The 19,564-nt window shown below is 45.2% G+C and overlaps 2 protein-coding genes across 2 annotated transcripts; both read left to right on the top strand.

The window, feature by feature from the left end:
- The first annotated feature begins 524 nt into the window (after positions 1-524).
- Positions 525-12,429, top strand: DISP2 (dispatched homolog 2 (Drosophila)). Its single transcript, XM_010564326.1, has 7 exons — positions 525-544; positions 2,960-2,989; positions 5,116-5,239; positions 6,210-6,325; positions 6,812-6,930; positions 7,902-7,999; positions 8,642-12,429. The coding sequence occupies exons 2-7, from the start codon at positions 2,979-2,981 to the stop codon at positions 12,059-12,061; spliced, it is 3,888 nt and encodes a 1,295-aa protein (XP_010562628.1). The 5' UTR covers positions 525-544; positions 2,960-2,978; the 3' UTR covers positions 12,062-12,429.
- A 1,458-nt stretch (positions 12,430-13,887) lies between these two features.
- Positions 13,888-19,175, top strand: KNSTRN (kinetochore-localized astrin/SPAG5 binding protein). The gene is made up of 8 exons (XM_010564327.1): positions 13,888-13,961; positions 15,033-15,165; positions 15,316-15,372; positions 15,602-15,701; positions 17,418-17,532; positions 17,840-17,901; positions 18,050-18,124; positions 19,021-19,175. Exons 1-8 carry the CDS (start codon positions 13,898-13,900, stop codon positions 19,150-19,152), a joined length of 738 nt encoding a protein of 245 aa, XP_010562629.1. The 5' UTR covers positions 13,888-13,897; the 3' UTR covers positions 19,153-19,175.
- The last annotated feature ends 389 nt before the right edge of the window (positions 19,176-19,564 follow it).

Consider the following 19,564-nt stretch of genomic DNA (forward strand, 5'->3'; position numbering starts at 1 on the left):
GGAGGCCTGTGAGAGTCTCCAGTTTGCAGGATGCGATTCCCCTGAGTAGCCTTTCTACTGCTCTGCTGTTTTACCATACCTTTATTTTCCCTCGCAGAGAAAAACAAAATGCAGGACCTTGCCAGACATGCCTTGCCATGCCAGAGATTGGGAACACCGAGCCCAGCTACAGTGGCACTTCCTGGGAAAGAATCTGCCCGGTCCATCACTGCCCCATTCCTGCATCCCCCAGGCTGGGAGGAGACCACCTGCCCTCCTCCAGCCACATGCTTGGGCCAGTCTCCACCCAGTCCAACGGTCAGGTGCCATCGAGCTCCCAGGACTTGCAGCAGCATCACCTGTATTACCCCTGCAACCAGCAGGATCCCCGAGGCAGCTACGGCCTGCCCCCACTCCCTGGGCACGGTGAGAGGCCCATGTTGTGTTCCCACCTTTCCAGTGGTGATCCCGCACCAGCTTCTCACCAGGAGACCTCGGAAACCCCCTGGAAACAGTGGTCCCCTGGGCAGCGACGGCCAGTGCAGCATCACATTGTAACAGTCAGGTAAGAGGCACATGGAGACCAGCTCAGGGGCTTTCAAAAAGCATCTCCGGAACTTTGTGGTGGGAGGCAGGAGGGGATGAGAAGGGTCTGAGTGGGGATGCATGAAACATGGGTTTGCTCTTCAGTTTGGGGCAGCGGCTGCCCCAAAATGCACGGTGGGATCGTCTGCTCTCTCCCCCTCTGTGGAGGGTGTACAGAGAGCTGCCATTCCCACACCAGGGAGAGGCAGGATTTGCTTCTCAAGGTGACTCATTGGATAAAGCCAAGGTCACTCAGTTGCTCTTAGATCATGCAGCTGTGATTATGCCCATCTTCTATGATCTTTGCATTTTCTCCTTTTGCACTGCAAGACATCCAGCTGGCTAATCCTTTATCTTGGCAGAGTCTCTCAGTGATAAGAGCAGAGTTAATTTTTTTTCTGCCCCCAGTGAAGCTGCTGCCTGTGCTGGAAGGGTGAGGCAGCAGAGGGTAAGCACTGGCTACAGCTAAGCAGTGAGAAATAGAAAAGTGGGGAATACTATTTGGTTTTCCAGGTTGGGCAGCAACGAGGGCTTAAATTCTGTATCATCCATGACAGAATCGGGCAAACTCCATTTGTGTGCAGAGGACTCCAGTGACTTGCTTGGGTGGTGGATGTTTCTTGGGCAGTGCTGTAAGGATTCATACAGGATGGGCTTCCCCAACAGCCTGAGCTACAGCCTCTGCTCCTTCCAGCCAGCATCATCCGTCCTCGCTGCCTGTGCCTTTTGGAGTCCACTGTTGGCACTAAAGACCATGATCCCTGTGCTACCACAGCAGTAGTGACCAAAGTCCAATAAAAGATGGCACAGGATTCCTTCCTTGCCTTTGCACAGCGGTGTGGGGTTAGGCACAAAAGCCCTTTATGGTCTCATTTGCTAGCCACTAACAGAGGATTTAATTTGCTTGTGTTTGCAGTGTAGAGCAATCGCAGTCAAGAGGAGTGGAGCCTGGATCCTTTTTAGCTCATACGCTATCAACAAAATTGTCAGCTACACTCTCTGTAACAGGTTATTTAAGTAGGAAACACAGCTGGATTGCAAATCCCTGGCAGAATGTGCAGCACTAGCAGACAGAAAAGTGATAACAGAATAATGCTAGAATGGGGTTTTTAATCCAAGCAAATCTGCTTGAGAAGCTATTGTGAGAGAATTAGCACAGGATGGGCAGTGTGCTGCCAGAAAGAGACCTCTCTTTAATAATCTGGTAAGGATTTTTCTTTGCTCCTCTCTCTCCCAAATCTACAGAGCATTAGTGTGATGAGGAAAACACAATATAATTTATTACACGTGCCACTGAGAGTGACTTTTCCATGGGGAACTCTCCTCCATTGCTTTTTCATTTCTTCCGTTCATAACAACCTGCCAGGAAGGATGAGCTGCCACAAGGTCATCAGCTGGCTGTCCAGGATGGAGCAGGGCCATCTGCCCCACGCAGATGTCAGAGTGCAGCAGGACCTTCTCCCAGTTTAAGCCAAGAGCACAGGAGGAGGGTGACAGGAGGAGGGAGCACTCACTGAGCTTAGCCTGGCATGGCTGCAGAGAGAGGAGGAAGACACAGCTGGGAGCAGTTCGCTGGAAGCTGCATTGCAACCCAAGGCCATGCCGGCCTGGGGCATATTTTAAGGGGACATTTCAGTGCAAACGGAGAGCAGAATGAAAGATCCCTTGGATATGGTGACCCACTGAGGTGCAGGTTTTTTGTTAAATGTCAGTGGAAAGCTTGCCCTCAGGGATTCATTAATGTAACCTTGGATCCCCTGGGGAAGGCTTCTTTATTTTGTTCCGAAGAGCCCTACAAGTAGGAATAACAAATGCTCCTCTGTGAAGGAAACCCTGGTAAAATGTTTTGAGCAGCTCCACTGGCCTTCTGCTCCTCTAGTCTGGACAAACGCTGTCTTTGGAAGGGCCCAGGAAACAAATGACAGCCACCTTTTCAGAAAATCCTTGCTGAGCTAAACAGGAAATAAAAACTGTCTATAGGCATTGCTAGCCCAACTCACAAAGGTTAATAAAGAGGTATGCTTTTGTCAAGAAACAATTTAAAAATTCAGTAGGCGAGCACTTAAAACAGGTTTTCATGGATAAGAGTTGCAGTGTGATTTCTATAGGATTACATTGCTAATGACCATTACTTTCTATGGGGCTTTCTTAGAGGGGCAAAAATGCGGTGTGACTACATGTCTTCCCATCCTGTTTGGTTAAAATGCCAATGGGAGAGGAAAAGACTCTGTTATTCATTAAACTAATTCCTGTAGTGCCAGTATTCTTGCAGCAATGGCTCTGCTTGGTGCTTTACAGCCCCTGAAGGGGTTAACTTGCTCATTAACAGCCCAGCACTGTGCTTCGTAGGAAAATAATAAATGAACGCATCTTTTTTTCTTTTTTCTGTCTGCAGACATGACAAAGCTTTCAGGATGCCAAAAAGGTATGTTTAATATCAACAGCTTCCTGTCCTTCTACCCCATTATCATTGCTCTCCTACCCTGCTATTAGGAAATGCAGAGTATTATTGCTGGTGACATCCCCAACAGGCCCAGCTTCAGAGGCAAGGTCAGCGCTCCCTGCGCAGGGCTTCCCATCTGCTTGGAAAAATCTCAATTTCCTTGTGAGATCAATTTAGCCTGCATTAATGAATAGCAACACTGTCTTGATAGCTGTTCTTGGGGCAGGTGCCTGGCTCTAGTCCATACAATAGATTTATATATATATATATAAAATAATCTTATATGTATGTGTGTGTATGTATATGTGTGTACATATATATGGGATTAATCCAGCTTGGCCTACCAGATGAGCAATCAGGAGGATAGCCCCATCCATGACATCTTTTCAAAAGACAGAGGATTTTTAATACATTTCTCAAAATTAAAATAATTTGATTGCTTTCAGCTTCTGTTTAAAAGCTGATTTTTGTAAACTATTTTTTCTGGAAGGTTTGGGTGAATATCTTCCATCATCAGATACCACAGCTGATTCTTTTTTTTTTCTGGTAATTGGGCACAGAATCACCCAAGCCAGCCTCTAGAAATTGGGTACTCTAGTGTGTAAAAGGGCAATTTTCGTTCATTTTCACAGCAAAGCCTTCATCTATGAAAACAAACTTGGTAAGGCAGTCTTAAATTGAAAAAACTACCAGGCCTAACCAAAAGTCATGTGAAAAGCTGTTTGAAGGGCTTGTGATGATTTCTGATGATGAGAAATAGCTGCATTATTTGACTCAGTGAAGCTGGAGGCAAGAGAAGCAAAAGAGCAGGCAAGCAGGAACTTTACACCTCAAGGCTGATACACACCAGCACAGCCACTCTAAAGTTCATAAATATTTTACTTCCTCATATAGCTCAAATATTTGTCAACTATTTTTAAACAAAGAATTTCTTATATTTCAGAAATACATCAGAATACAGAAGAAATACCCAGAACCTGCCAAACCAGAACAGGAACCCATTCCAATATCTTATCTCTTAACAGATATTTTTGAAGAAGTCAAAAATCTTGAGGCAGTAAACCCTGCACTGGTAAAAAACTGTCGGATAGTAACTTTGACAGATCATCCTATAGGAAACACAGTTTGTCCCAAAAGAAAAACAGACCTTGGATGGAAAATTTTAGACCAGCTCTTAAGAACAAAAGTAACTGGCAAAAATACTTTGGGCCAGAGTAAGCTGCTTCTCTGGAAGGGTTTTGTTCGTACAGAAATGTCATTAAGAATGTGTGTGCCACCATACCACACTGATATGTATTCCAGGCATAGCCCTGGCCTGGGGGCTTGTAGGTGTTCTCCAAACCCTGAAGGAAAACCACTGTGCTGCATTTGCAGATGCTCGTTGTAGGTTCAGTGTTTGGTTTTGAGGCTGGTATCAGGGTGACATTCACTCATCCTGTGGATGCAGAAGCCACTTGTCCACTCCGTGAATGCTGCTGGCAATCCTAACTTCGGTTACACATCAGATCGGTGGTTTCCATCCTTTTTTGCTGTGCAGATGTCCGTACATTTTCCAACAGTAAGGCAGGCCCCTATATAGTGAGTGAATTTAGACCAATGACAATGGACTTGCTTGAGTTAGTTATCTTTAGGGGACTCGTCAGAATAACCCAAAGACTTCTTAGGGTCCACAGGCTGAAAATCTGCAGGCCAAACTGTTAGGCAGCTACTAGGTTAGATTGCCCAAGGAGGGGGGGGGGGGGGGGGGGAAGGAAGAAGCTCTTTTTAAATGCAGTCTTTTAAGTTAAATATTTAAAGCTTCATGTTGCCTTAGGATGCAAGAGTCTGGTTTTTATTATTTCTGATTGAAAAAGCATGAAAATGTAGGGAGGCAAAATGTAATTACCCGAGTTAATTAGAATTGCCTGCAAACATCCAGTTGGAGGTATAATATGTTCATTAATAGCTGTACTAGAGCCTCTAGGCTTTTCAATAAATAAATGCTCAAACCAGAAAGCCCTAATTCTTTTACTTCCTTTTACTAACACTACATTGGTTCAACAGCAGGTTTCGTGCTAAGAGCAGAAGTGCCTTAACAGCTGCATTTTTTCTTCTCCTGTTGATTCCAGTTATTCTCAAGTGATTGCGGAGTGGCCCATAGCCGTCCTGGTGCTGTGTTCAGTGACGGCTGTGGTTTGCACTGTAGCTGGCCTGCTTGTTGGAAATTTGCCTGACTTTTCAGAACCCTTAATGGTGAGTCCCTACAGATACGTCAACATGAACATAAGGAAAAGCCATGGGCCAACCAGTGATATATTTTTTCTGCCATATAAAATGAGCCTTTACTTTCTTCCTTCTCTGCCGATAGAGGAAGCAAGGCAGGAGAGTAAATCAAGGAGGACATTAAAGCCACTAGAAAAAATGACCGTGTTTATCAGTGACCTGCTGTCCATAACCCACATCTTCACAGCATGCAACCAAAGCAAGATTCCTTCAGAATGAACATGTGTCAGAGTAATGCACAGTATTTGCTGTTTCTTTGACACCATAGAAAGAGCACAGCCTGTGCCAGTGGCAGCCACCAGCCCATCTCTCAGCAATGCTGTGGACTTGCACTAGTGCCCTCACCCTGGTGTGGAGACACTGCCAGAACAAACCGGGATTGCTGCTTTTGCTCCCCTTCCACTGCTGGAAGGCTGGGGTTGCCCGAAAGGACTAGCTAGGCTGGGTGGAGATTGAATGGAGGATCTGGCTTTGGCTCCTACAGCCTGCATGCAAGGCTCTTGAAATGGAGAGACGGCCCCGTTCTGAGCACTGCTGCACAGGGTCCCATTTTCCATGCAGGATCCCACATTATCTAGTCATCCCTGTCTTACATTAAGGGAAGAATCCTGGGAAAATAAGAATAGACTAGAGTTTGCCCAGGAAGAGGAAAATTACTCCCATTTCTGTAAGTGACTATTTTACTTGAAGAGGAGGAGAAGAGTCTTATGAGATCGGGGAGAGAGAATTGTAGCCATCCTTGCCCAAAAAGGAAAGGAAAAGAGAAATATTTTTTTCTGTCAGCTCTGGGATGCAGTATTTCCAGGGAAAATTCAATTTCTGTATCTCTCCAAGATGCAGTAATAATGTCATATAGTTTCTGTGTCTAGGAGGAGGATTAAGGAAAGCTAAGCTAAACTAAAATGCAAGCTGATGACAAAGCCCTTTTGCTTGGCTGCAGGGTTTCGAGCCACGAGATACTGACATTGGCAGAAAGCTCGTTGTGTGGAGGAACGTAGAGAGCCACACAGGCTACAAGAAGACCTTTTCCCTTTCTCCCTATGCTGAGAAGAAAAGGTATTTGAGTTTGGTTTGGGGAGGTTGAGGAAGATGTTGGCTCTAAAGTTATAGATTCAATGTTCCAAAATATCTATGTGAATTACAACATATATGCTACACTTAAAAATGACCAAGGCACCGGAGAGTTTAAAGTCTGTCTGCCTGCAATGGACTTGGGCTCCCTATTCTGGAAACCAGGAATTAGGCTCTAAACTCTTCATGTGTTTACTTACTGTTTACCTTTAAGAGACTGCAGAGGCGGTTCAGCATGTCTGCACAAGGGGATGCAGTTTCTCACTTAGTCTTATCAAGATCCCTATAAAGGGGCACAGTCAACCCAATATTGAAAAGCTGTCATCCAAGCGATGCTCTTTCAAGACTATGACTTGAAGAGATGACTCTTATTGCTGCAGCAGTGTTGTGTGTGGCACCAGAGCCTTGCCAGTGAATGTAACTCATAGCCAGATGATCTCTAGTTACAACAATAATCTGATCTCTTGCTAGCTATGATGACATTGGCATTAGCAGAGGACAGAAAGCTGCTCAGGGAGAACAAGAAGCGAGGACACGGAGAATGGTGGAACAAATCTACGGAGCAGATGGTTTCTTTTGTGGTCCCCCAGGTGAGTGAAATCTCGATGGGGTAGTAAGTAGTACACACCCAGACCTGAACAGCATACAGAATTGTCAAGGTGGTTTAGGTCACAGGAAAATGTTCTGAAAGTGATCTAAGAAAGCAGTGTATACAATACCACCCTGTAAAAGCTATGCCACCTTTCAGGTGGTGATCTTCCAGCACTTCATAACTGAGTGGTTAGAAAAGGCCTGTTCTGAAATTCTGGAGAAGGGTTGTTTCTCCTTCTTAACTTTTTGCCATATGTCTTTTTTTCCCTTTAGAAATATGCCTTAAAAGCACCAGTAAAAGGACTAATGCTTTCCCTATTTACCCATATGAAAAGTGAATACTCTGAAAAAATGGCATGTGCCCCACTCTCCCTCTGTTCCCACTCCCTCCCTGTTCCTTCTTTTCTTCTTGAAAAATGTAAGTGGCAGTAAAAGCTGGAGAGAAAAAAGAGGAAAACTCCAGGACACCCAAAGTTTGTCCCAAAATGGACACTAGTAAGTAGAAGAAAGAGGAACAGCATGCAGGTGTTTTTACTCCCTTCCCTGCCTCTACTCCACCTCTGAAATCAGTCAAACGCCAAACCCTGCAGGTCCTTGGGAGTTTCTGGCTGAACTCAAGCTCCTCACTTGTAACAGGGGTGCAGAACCAGATGCCAGCAGTCACTAAAAGCATGCTGACAGCACAGAGAGTGTATTTTGAAAATGCCCCAACGCTGCTCTCCTGCTGCTGACAGATGGGCGAGGAGCAGAGGTCAGATCACACAAGGCAGATGCTACCACTCACTACAAGCTACTGTCTTTGTGACCTGCATCCCTTCAGGGAGTCCTCCATAGCAGTCGTATAGACAGCAATAAATATATTTTATTCTTTTTTTCTATGCACAGAGATTCTACTCCAAACAGCCTGGCTGATTCATCTTCATTACCTAATCCTTTTTTTTTTCTTTTTTTTTTTTCCTCTTTATTTCAGAAAAGAGCTATTCCCAGCTGGTATTTATGTCCACAACTGCTGGGAGCTTATGGAACTTGCAAGCTATTCAGTCCATGTGTCAAATTGAACGAGACAAGGTTAGTAATGTCAGGAAGAACATATATACATGCTGTCTCTTTTCTGACTGCCGCAATCTTTAATCTCTAGCTGAAAGGAAGCCAGACAAAAATAACATAAGCTATAGAACAGGTTTCAGCCTAGAGGACTCCAAAGCACTCTACCTACTTAGCAATACAGAGATGATTCCACCTGTCACTAAAGTCCAGCTGCAAAGTAGCAGCTGCCATTAAACAAGAATAAACGGACACTGAACAAGAGCTTGGTCCAGAAACCAAAGGTGTCCATCAGAAGCAGCTGAGAATTTTGGGCAGCAGAACCTAATTACTGAAATGGAGCTATCATCCTGGAGACTGTGACAGCAAGTCTTGCAAGTGGGAAGTTTAATTGGGAAGTTTAATTGGATTAGCTGTGTTTGCCGTAGGATCCAAATTTTCAAATCAGAGGTTATAAAATATAAATAATGGACAGGGTTTAATTTTTGCAAAAGGCTAGCATGTTTCAATAGCTCTAGTATTTGCAATTTGCCATTGGGAGGATGGCAAGTGATGGCTTATACACCTGGAGAGGAGGATTACTGCAAGGAGGAAGGAACACTATGGGGCTGCAAGATGAAGCGTGCAGAGAGGGTCTGACATGATGCTCCCTCCTCTGTTTTTCAGATACGCTCACATGTTCATTTTAGAGACCTCTGCCAACGTACTGAAGCTAACGAATGCTGCCCAAGCTGGTCTCTGGGGAACTACATTGCTGTCCTGTACAACAGGTCTTCGTGTTTGGAGATAACCCAAGGAGACATCTCCCATACCCTGGCTCTCCTTCGTGCCTGTGCTCCAGACTACCATAAAGGTATCCTCACTCCGTCTTGCATAGGTCCTGAGACCGTGAGACAAAAACACTCTCAGTGTGCCCAAGTCCCAGAAAAATGTACCCGCTTCAATGCCATTTATCAGCTTCTTCACTTCTTGGTCGACAGAGACTTTCTTAGTCCCCAGACGATTGAGTACCAAGTGCCATCTCTCAAATACAGCCTGCTGTTTTTGCCTACAAGGAAAGGTGCATCTATGATGGGGATCTACTTAGACAATCTGGAATCCTGGGATCTCTTTGATAACTATACATCTATCACTGGAATGGACCTAGGCCTTAAACAAAAACTATTCCAGCACTATCTTTTACTGGATACTAAGTATCCAGTCCTGGCAATATTAGCTATTTTTCTAAGCATTTCTTTTTATTTACGCTCAGTCTTTATTACCGTAATGGTCCTGCTCGCTGTTGTCAGCTCTTTAATGATCTCCTACTTCTTGTACAAGGTGGCCTTCAGATTCACCTATTTCCCTTTTGTAAACCTGACAGCAGTCGTCATTCTCAGCAGCATTTGTGCCAACCACACCTTTGTCTTCTTTGACCTCTGGAACATCAGCAAGAACCAGAACCCTTCCGCTGGGCTTTCTCAGTGGGTGAGTCAAACCATGCACCATTTTGCATATCTCATGCTGGCATCTTGCTTCACAACAGGTGCTGCTTTCTATGCCAGCTACATTAGCAATATAATAGCTATCCGGTGCTTTGCTATTTACATGGGCACCTCTGTGCTGGTGAATCTGGTATTCATGATGACTTGGCTTCCTTCTTCGGCTGTGCTGTATGAGCGCTACATAGCAACAACCTGCATTTACAAGCCAGAAGACTACTGGAACAACACTGGCCATAAAAGAGTCGCTCTCTCCCTCCATTACATTCTCAGGGGTCTCCAGAACACACTGTCTGAAACCTCCAAGCTACTATTTGAAAAGCTTCTGCCTTGTGGGGTCATCAAGTTTCGGTACATCTGGATCTGCTGGTTTGCTGCCTTAGCGATAGGAGGTGCCTACATTTCCTGTTCCAACCCAAAACTCAAACTCCCAACTCTTGAGACGTCATCTGTCCAGGTGTTTAGACTGAGCCACCCCTTTGAGAGGTACGATTCTGAGTACTGCCACCAGTTCATGTTTGAGAGGCTGGAGCATGGAGAAGGGCAGCGTATGCCTGTCACGATAGTCTGGGGCATTCTGCCTGTGGATAATGGGGACCATTTCAATCCAAAAAGCAACGGCACCCTAGTGACAGACGTCACCTTCACAATCCAAAACCCTGATGCCCAGAAGTGGCTCCTCGAATTCTGCCAAAAAGTGAAGAACAAAACTTTCTATTATCGTGACACAGAGCAGAAATCTACCGTGTGCTTCATGGAGGAGTTCCTCAGGTGGATGGACAGTCGCCAGTGCTCCCAGCGAGACCACAGCTTCAACCTTTGCTGTAACCAGTTCTCCTTCCCTTATGGAAGTGAAGTCTTCCTACACTGCATCAAAATGATGCTCCTGGAGCAAGGCAGGGAAGGGGCAGAAACGTACGATCTGGGCCTCAGGTTTGATGGGGAGGGAAATCTCGCTGCCTTAGTGCTGCAGTTTCAAACTATTTATCACTATAGCTTCAACTACAGCAAAGCCAAACAATTCTATGAGGAAATCAACCTCTGGGTAACAGAGGAAATGAAAACTGCCCCTGTGGGGCTTCAGAATGGATGGTTTACCAGTAAACTAGAGCTGTACAACCTCCAGCACAGTCTCAGCACAGAAATGATGGTGGTCATGGGGCTCTCCATAGCCATTTCCTTCGTGGTGCTGCTGCTCACTACCTGGAACGTTCTCCTTAGTGTTTTCTCTGTTACTGCCATTGCGGGCACTGTCCTGGTGACTGTTGGCCTTTTGGTCCTCTTGGAGTGGCAGCTCAATGCAGTGGAGTCTCTCTTCATTTCAGCTGCAGTAGGTCTCTCTGTTGACTTTACCGTCAACTACTGCATCTCCTATCACCTGTGCCCCCATTCTGACCGCCTGAGCCGAGTGGCCTTTTCCCTGAAGCAGATGAGCTGTGCCACGGCCATGGCAGCTTCTGCTCTCTTCTCTGCAGGTGTCATTATGTTGCCTGCGACGGTCCTGGCGTATAGGAAGTTGGGGATATTCATCATGATGATCAAGTGTATCAGCTGTGGGTTTGCCAGCTTCTTCTTCCAGTCACTGTGCTGCTTCTTCGGCCCAGAGAAGAACTGTGGGCAGATCCTTTGGCCTTGTGCCCACACCATGAAAGACTATTCTGATGACTCGGGGCTGAATGGAAGCTTTGCCTGTGGGGGGAGTGAGAAGCAAAGCCGGTTGCGGAAGGTCCAGGAGTCCAATACTGCAAACGAGCAATACGAGCTCCAGCCCTTGTCCAGAAAACTCAGTGACAGTTTTGACAACAGCACTTCCACAAGCAAGCTGTCCAACCGGCCGTCAGTGCTCTCTGAAGACACCCAAGTTGAAGACAACAGATGCCCCAGAATAGGAATCCACCCCTCCCTTGAAAGAGAGAGACAAAATCTGCAGGAGACCCTTGGAGACCAGCAGGTTGGCCTGTGCCAGTGTCCTGCCTTGCAAACTTCCTCTCCTTACAAGCACAGCAACTCAGAAGCAGAAATTCACAGGGAGAGACTCTGCCGAGATTGTCGATGTCGAAAGTATGGTCTGAAAGCTTGGGATGGGTCTGGGCTGGACCATATCCAGCCGGCTGGCATGAAAGAAGAAGGACAGCTCAATAAATCACAGTGCTCTAGTGACACCGCCCAGCAGCACTCGGATTATACCTCAGACAACAGCCATCTCCCTGCTGCTGATGTCTACAAAATTCACAGATGCCTTTGTTCTCTTGGCAGCTCTTTTGACATGCTCAACATCTCCAGTGAGACGTCGATTAGCGATTTTGAGCAAGGCCTAAAGCTTGCTGAATCAGCCAGTTCTTGTCCCGATGTCTTAGAGCTGTCTGATTCGTACAGTCAAACAGAGAGAGGTTACTTGAATGGGAAGAGAGATACCCTGCGGCTGGACCTGAGGGAGACTGTCTTTGATATCTCTCCAGCAGCATCGCAGCAGAACAGCTCTTCATGGAAAAATCGATTTGGATTAGGGAGCGACGGTCCAGTTGTGTTACCGAACAGCCAACCAGACATGCCTGATGTTTGGATCAAACGATCTAGCGCACAAAGTTCTGGTTACAACAGTTGAAACCTTGCAGAAAACAAAACTGTACTGCTAGGGAAAGGGGAAGTCGAAATCTCCTTGGAACTGTAAATATCAGTCTTTTCCTCCCACCTCTCCTAGAGCTGAGACTATTTCTTAGTGTTTCAGCTGTGCAAATACCTGTGGTTTCACAGAACCAGCAAATCTGATACTAGTGAGAGGATGTGAGATCAGTCTTGATGGAGTACAAGCCCTTTGACCTTCCAGTGTCTGGTGCCATATTCACAGCTGTACTGCAAAACTCACCAAGTAAACCTGTTTTGTCATTTCCTACAAGGTGATTAGATTTTGGTTTGTTGTCAAGGTCACATAGGAGAGAAATACGAAGATGAATCTCCCCAGATATTTAACAACAGAGAAAGAGAGCTCATGAAAAAAAAAAAAAATCCAAAACCCAAACCCGCAACTGAAAATCTAGATATCAAGTGAAAAGGGTATTGTTAATAAAAAAAGAAAGTCTTTCATTTTCTACTGAATCAGAAACTGCTTTATGTGAAGTCCAGGTTCACTGATCCCATCAAAATAGTTCAAATATTATAAAAAAAATTTCATCGGCACTTCTGAGTTGATACAGTCTCTTACCGATCATGGAGCAGGCTGCAGAATCCAGCCTAAATCTATTTTCAGTAACAATTTCAGTTTGTTTTATCAGAAGAAATTCTAGTACTGCCAAAGATTTTCAGTGTGAGATCTCCCCTTTGAGAAAAGTGTCCTCGTCCCCTCAGTGACTCGGGTGCTTTGTGTGTTGTCTTCATAGCTTGTTTCCACTCAAGGCATTCCCCACAAACATGTAACTTTTAAAAATTTGCGTATCTGGTGAATCTTGAATTTTACCTTTTTTTTTCTCTACGAGAAATAAACAGGAAAAGAAACACTTCCTTGCCTTTATCTGTTGAAAAAACCATTCTCTATACAAGTTGACGTAAAATAAATGCTTATGACAAACTTTCCTAAATCTGAGTGATGCTTAATTTTCACCAAGAACAATGTGGTTCATTTTCTTCAAGCACCTAATATATTTTCCAATACAACCAGCAACAGGAAAGCATACATCTTAAAAAGATTTGCTCTTTCTGACACCCACGAGTAGTTTTCCCTGGTCTGTGGGAGACAGGCCCCGACTGCCTTATGTCCATTAGGAATATGCTCTTTTAAAGCTACTAACAACACTTGAAATACATGACGTTATTTCAGTTTTGTATTTTCATAGTGCAGTTCTCATACTGGGTGTTCAGGTGGGTTTTTTGGCGACCAGAGCTGCCCTCAGGTTGCGAGCCAACACTTGACTGAAACCCTCTCCACACGGGAGCTGCTTCCATTGCTATTTGGAGGGACTTCTCACCCATTTTGAAAACTGCGTTGGAAAAACAGTGCGAAAACATCCAATAAAGTCTGGAAACATTTTACACAGGTGCCTCCTTTCCCCTTACGGGGTGGGAGGACACTTTTAACCGCCTCAAACGAAGCACCGGCGCCCTGAGAGCACAGCCGGGGAGGACTCCACGAAGGCCGCAGAGGCCTTTGAGGGCTCCGGACCTCGAGTGCCCGAATCACAGGGCGAGGCCGCGGGAGGCGGGGAACACCCTCCCCGCCGGCGGCCGCCTCCCCTGAAAGCAGCTGCGAGGTGAAGCGCCGTCAAACCCGCCCGGGGAGCCCGCCATGGCCGCGGCTCCTTCTCTGAGGGGAGGAGCGCGCACAACCGCCCGCGGGGCGGGCCCGGCGCGCAGGCGGAGAGGCGCTCCTGCGCATGCGCGCGGGCCGCCCGACCGTTTGGCGGCCCGTTCGATTCAAACGGCGGCTGAGGGGGGGAGCGGGGCCGCCATGGAGGGGGAGTCCTCCCGCATCCCCGTCTACAGCGGGCTTCACCGCGCCGGGCCGCCCGCAGGTGCGTGTCCTCTCCAGGAGGGAAGGAGGGTTCTGCTCTGTCCTGCTCCGCCGGTGGGGCGCCGAGGTGGCGGAGGGCTGGTGTCCGGGTTAGGCCGATGCGGGGGCGGGGGGAGCGGTGTCTGTTAGGGAGCTCCGGCACTGCCTTGGTCTCAGGTGGCCGTCGCGAAGTCTAATTGCCGGCTTTATTCGACTGCTTTGTCTCTACGGCTTCGGTTAACTCTCTTTTTCTGCCCTCTGAGGAGGGCGGGCGGTTGCTGTTTGCCTCACGGCTCAGCCCGCCCGGGCAGTGCTGGGCCTCAGGAGAGCGCGTCTCCCGCTCACTGCACGCAGCGGCCCACGCAGGTTACAGATACTTTCCTTCGGGGGCTCTTGCTTCTATAAGGCTTTTGATACTGCTTACAGCGTTTTAGGAACGTGAGGCAGCCAGGCTTAATGTTAAAAACTTGGGAGCTAGTCTGCATCGGGGGAAACTGCCATGTTATTCTAGTGCTTATGGGTATGTCACCTGAAAAATACCTTGGGTGGGGGAAGCTTCTTAAACCCACTATGTGAACAAAGCTTTATATACTCAAACAGCTGTGGCTTAAGGCCAAATAAGCTCTACATAGAAACCTACTTATCTATAGTGTTATTTTAGGAGTGTACCTACTCATAGTGAATTGAAGTATGAAGCTCTCTTAGCTGAGAGCTTCAAGTGGGCTGTGTCTGTTTTGCTTCCAGTACTGAACAACTTTGCTTGGAGCCCTGTGGCATACTGTCTGCTTGATCTTGGGACCTCCCTTATTCTCATGCCTCTATTATCACTTTCAAACTTTGTCTCATTAGTGCTAGCCTAGTAACTGTGTTTTAACACTGTCTACCATCTGAGCTATCTGTGGCTTGTTCTGGACCCTTAATCCTGGGTTAAACTTGAAGACTGCCCTTAGTTGTCACTGCCTTCAAGTCTCCATTCTAGCCACATATAATTGTGATTTAGCTCAAATTGAAGATGTAAGAAATCCAGTAGTTCTGCATATTATGGTGGTTTCATGTAGACTGTAGTGTTTTCATTGTTGTCTTTTTCTTGCAGAAATGCAAATGGCTTTTCCTTCAAAGAAACAGTGCGTCAGCAAAACAGCAGATCTAGAGTTCAACAAAGATCCCAATTTTAACTTTAGCTCAAACATTCCTGCAGATGGTGTCTTCAAAGCTACAAACCAAGGGTAAATGAAAGTAAAATATTGATGGCTTTACTACTTGGCAAACATCCTAAAGACGGCTTAGCATTCTGGAAATTTTATTGGACCAACAGACTTGGTAATCTGAAAGAATTCAGTGGTCTTCTGGTAACTGTATTTTACCCATCTTTTAAGGTTGCCTAAATCTGCCAAGAAAGTGGAACCGCTTTCAAAGAAGACAGCTACAAGAGGGTATGTTTCCTGAAATTTCTGTTAGTTGCCCTCATGCAGTAATGATACCTCTTGGAGGGTTATGATGAGCTCTCACCCGTGTACAACTTTCTTGCCAAGTTTGCTGATTAAAGCTCTTGGTCAGAAACAAGAGCAAATGCTTCAAAAAGGGGCATGTTTGTGGAAGTAAAAGAGAAGGTGTATAATACTGATATTTTTGCCCCTAAATCTTTGATGTTTGACTCTACAGACCTCTCAACAGATACAAACTAGAATCAGAGCTGAAGACCAAGAATCAGCTGTTAGAAACAGCCAAACAACAGCTATATTCCAGACTAACAGGAGCACAGGTAAGGAAAGGGGTGGGGGGGAAATAAATAAATCATTGAGTAGTTCCTATATTCTGATCCTTACTGGGTCAGATCAAAGGATTGTCTTGCTCATTTTCCTGTCTCCATTGGAAGTCAGTAGAGTTTGGGTGGGCTGGGTTTTTCTCCTCTGATACCTGTGATATCTGCTAGAACCTGTTAATCAGCAGAGCTGCAGATGTATTTGGATGGATAATGCATCCAGATCACTGTTAAATAGTTATCAGAGCTCTAACTCCATTTTAAACTCATTGTGGGAGAATATTTCAAGTTCACAGCTATACACTTGCATGAAATTTTATTAAAACAGCCTTGATATTGCCAGATGCTTCCTACCTACATCAAGAGAAACTATAAGTAATCACTTGCCATTGATGGTTTGAGGTCTATTAATTCTTTTTCTTCTGTAGCTCCTAACATATGGTAGATAAGCTACTCAATTTCCTTATTCCTTTTGCCCAGTCTCTCCTAGCTTTGTTAACCCATCACGTAGTGTGGTGTGAAAGTGCATACAGTATTGAAGATGTAGGTTCGGGAATGTGTATGGTCTCATTTCAGTAACAAAGAACATTCTACTTGGATTTTGGTCACTGCTGTGCACTAAGTTTGAGGGATCCTGACCTCATTTTCTTCTGAGTATTTAATGCAAAGCTCAGTTTATATAAGCTTATGTTTCTTCATGTGCTCTTGTATCATATTGTTGCCTAATCTTTTAGTGTCTTTGTATTCTTCTGCAAGTTTTTTCCTGTCTGCTCAGCACTGGTGAGGCCAAACCTGGAGTATTGGTCCAGTTCTGGGCTCCTGGTAGAAGAGAGACATGGACATACTGGAGAGACTACAGCAAAGGGCCACTAAGATGATTAAGGGACTGGAGGAAAGGCTGAAGAAAGCTGGAACTCTTCAGTGGATTCTGTTTCAAACAGATTTGACTTTCTTGAATCAAGTTCAGATTCAGAATAGGCACTTTGTTATTCACAGCCTCTTACAGATCACTCTAGGACACACTTGGCACAATTTCTGTCATGTGCAAGAGGCCCTGCTGGTAACCTTCAGTTGTAAAAGCTCACTTTATTTCCTACTTCTCCACCAGTTACTAATCTGTGAGATGATCATTCCTGTTATCTCACAGCTTGATTTCTTTAAGAGCCTTTGAGACCTCCTATGAAATGTTCAAAAAGCTTCTGACACTATCAGCTGGATCACCCTAATCCACATACTTATTGATTCTCTTGGAGAATTGCATTCAACTTGTGAGGTTGATCAGCTTATCCAATTGCCTGGTAATATCTGAACTGTGTAGGGAAAAGCGCTGTGGCTTAAAGATTCAAAGATGCCCTTTTCTTCCCAATGTTTCTATGCTCTTCAATGCATCAAATGCTTGAATTATTTATATATATGAGAGGAAGCACAAGAAAAGATATGCTAGGATTCCCTAGAAAGAATTTATCTCTAGGGTCAAATTTTTCTGGTAATGGCTATGACATGCAGATGTGATAAACATATTAATCCTGTCAAGAAGCAGGAGTAAAGGTCTGCAAGACTAATTTGCTATGGTAGTAGAGACAGAAGGGCAAGATCTGATTCTTGGTCCTAGCAGAGCACTTGTTAAGCCATTAGCATCACACTCAGTATTACTGACTAACGAGGAGAAAATCTCCTTGGAAACTTGATTCACTTGCAACCTGTGTTTAATAACAGGGCATTATAAAGGAGTTAAAGGAGGAGAATGAAAGCCTGGTACAAGAAGTTGAGAAGCTCAAGAAATTTCAGGAGACTTGCATGGTGATTTTAGAAAGCAGAAGCATTGATCCTGGTAAGGACTATGCATTTCACATACCATCCTGGTACTCATTCTTCAGAACTCTTCCCGCCCCATTGTGACTGTTCATAAGACATTTGGACTCTGCTTCCTTGCGAAGGAAATACTGCTGTAACTCCAGGGGATGGGTTTTTTTCTAGCTTAAGAGAAAAAGCTGATTCCTGTAGTATGTCCTGTCCCAGACAAACTTAGAAAATAATTTAGTCTTTCTTGCTGTAGAAATTTACTTTGAAAAGCTGTTAGTTCTTACAAACAAAGCTATCTGTATATTAGAGGTTCACTAATGCACCTCATAAATTAGTTACAGGCAGCAACATTTTGGAGGAGGAAGAAAAGACACAAGAATGCCAGAAGCAGACAATGGTAAGAAAATTTTGAAATAGCGATAGGAGTTAAATGGGCTTTGAGAGGTTTGTGTGCTATTGCCCTTTTCTACTGATGTTGCGGAGACAGCTGCTGAGACTTGCATTTATTTGCATTATATTAAACTGTTTTCCTTTTGGCTCTTCAGCTGTTAACTGGGAAGCTCATAGAAGAATTGAGGCTATTTAACCAAACAGCTGCAAAAGAAAAGGAGGTGCTTCAGGTAAGAGTGTGACTTTGACTCAACCAGGTAATGAGTGCTTGCTGCTGAGTGAGAATTTGAAGGTTATTTTGCTCCTCCCAGTGCTGCTCAATTCTCCAAATGAACTAGACAGCAAAAGTCTGCAGTATTACTCATGTTTTGTTATACATGCATTAAGGAAACTGTATGTGTTGCTCCCCTTCTAAATAGAGGGCTTAAAGCAAAGTTTATGGCAGGGTAATGTTAATTTTCATCTCGGTCATTTCAAGCTGAATTGTATACAATTGAACTTGAAACAAGGTAGAAGGTGAAAGTGATATTAATGACCGATAGCTTTCAAGTTAGACTGAATCAATTCCAAAGTAAAGATGGATGTCAGTACTGGAAATGGAGCTGTCTCTGCTTAGACCAGCTCCTTGCAGGTGAGAGTTTTCAAGACTGTTGCAGGTGGTTGTAAGCACCACTGCCAGAATGCTGATCCACCAGTCTGGCTGTTACACTGGAATTCGGAAGATTTGATCTAACTTGGGAACTGTTGCAGACCGGTGACCTCGGGTGTAGTCTCTCCGGGAACTAAGTAGTATGCAAGCACAAGCAGCATCAATAATATTGTCTATATACTGACCAAAATAGTCATTAAATTACAGTTCTACAATTCTTGGTAAGAAGCTTAAGAGCTAGTCAATGAAACTGCTATTATATCAGACTTCCTAAACTTTGGTCACAGGTAAATTGCCATTTTCCTCAAGGAACAGAGGTACAAGCTATCCCAGTGAAGGTAGACTGATCTTAAGTTTAGCAGGCAAGACCCTGCTGAAGAGTTCAAATGCTTTAGTTGGAGCTGCTTTAGAACTTGGCTTTGCTATTCTGTACTTTAGTGTCAGTAAAATGTCGTGTGCCGTGACTTCTCTACACAGACAGCAATGGCTAAGTGGAAATCAGCGGAAGAAGAGAGACACCGGTCCCTGGAGAAGCATTCCTCCTTTCAAGCAGAAATTAAGGAATGTTCAGCAACGCTCGATGAGTTGGAGCTGCTCCTGGCTATGTGAGGCACAAGGATGGACTGTACTGTCTTTTTTTTTTTTTTTGACATTTTACTCCTAGTTGAGTGCTCTCTGCTTCACAAACCTAGTTGTTAACATTAAAGCAAGGAGCAGGTCCCTGCTCTCTGGTGGGACAGCACCTGCGGGGGGGTGGGAATGGGAAAGCCGGCCCGGCTGCCTGTGCTAGCACTTGTTGCTCTTCCCACATCTGCCGGGGCCTTGCCTGGACCTTTTTGTTACCGCACGCCTTGCTGCTGAGCGGCTCATCCGCCTCGATCGGTCAGCCTGTTGTAACTATTCGTGTTTTTAACCCATTAAACGTACTGGAAGGACGCACAGGACGCTGTTACCTCCCCGAGGCAGCGCTGCTGCCGCCGCCGCCCACCTCCGCCTCCCTCCGCTTTCCGGGCCCCACCGG

Source organism: Haliaeetus leucocephalus, unplaced genomic scaffold (assembly GCF_000737465.1).
Source record: "Haliaeetus leucocephalus isolate CR32 unplaced genomic scaffold, Haliaeetus_leucocephalus-4.0 Scaffold177, whole genome shotgun sequence".
NCBI lineage: Eukaryota > Metazoa > Chordata > Aves > Accipitriformes > Accipitridae > Haliaeetus > Haliaeetus leucocephalus.

Coding starts and splice junctions, on each gene's coding strand:
- KNSTRN (XM_010564327.1), top strand. CDS start 13,898: ATGGAGGGGGAGTCCTCCCGCATCCCCGTCTACAGCGGGCTTCACCGC. Junction 15,702..17,417: donor CCAGACTAACAGGAGCACAG/GTAAGGAAAGGG, acceptor GTTTAATAACAG/GGCATTATAAAGGAGTTAAA. Junction 18,125..19,020: donor AAGAAAAGGAGGTGCTTCAG/GTAAGAGTGTGA, acceptor TTCTCTACACAG/ACAGCAATGGCTAAGTGGAA.
- DISP2 (XM_010564326.1), top strand. Junction 5,240..6,209: donor ACTTTTCAGAACCCTTAATG/GTGAGTCCCTAC, acceptor GCTTGGCTGCAG/GGTTTCGAGCCACGAGATAC. Junction 8,000..8,641: donor GTCAAATTGAACGAGACAAG/GTTAGTAATGTC, acceptor TCTGTTTTTCAG/ATACGCTCACATGTTCATTT.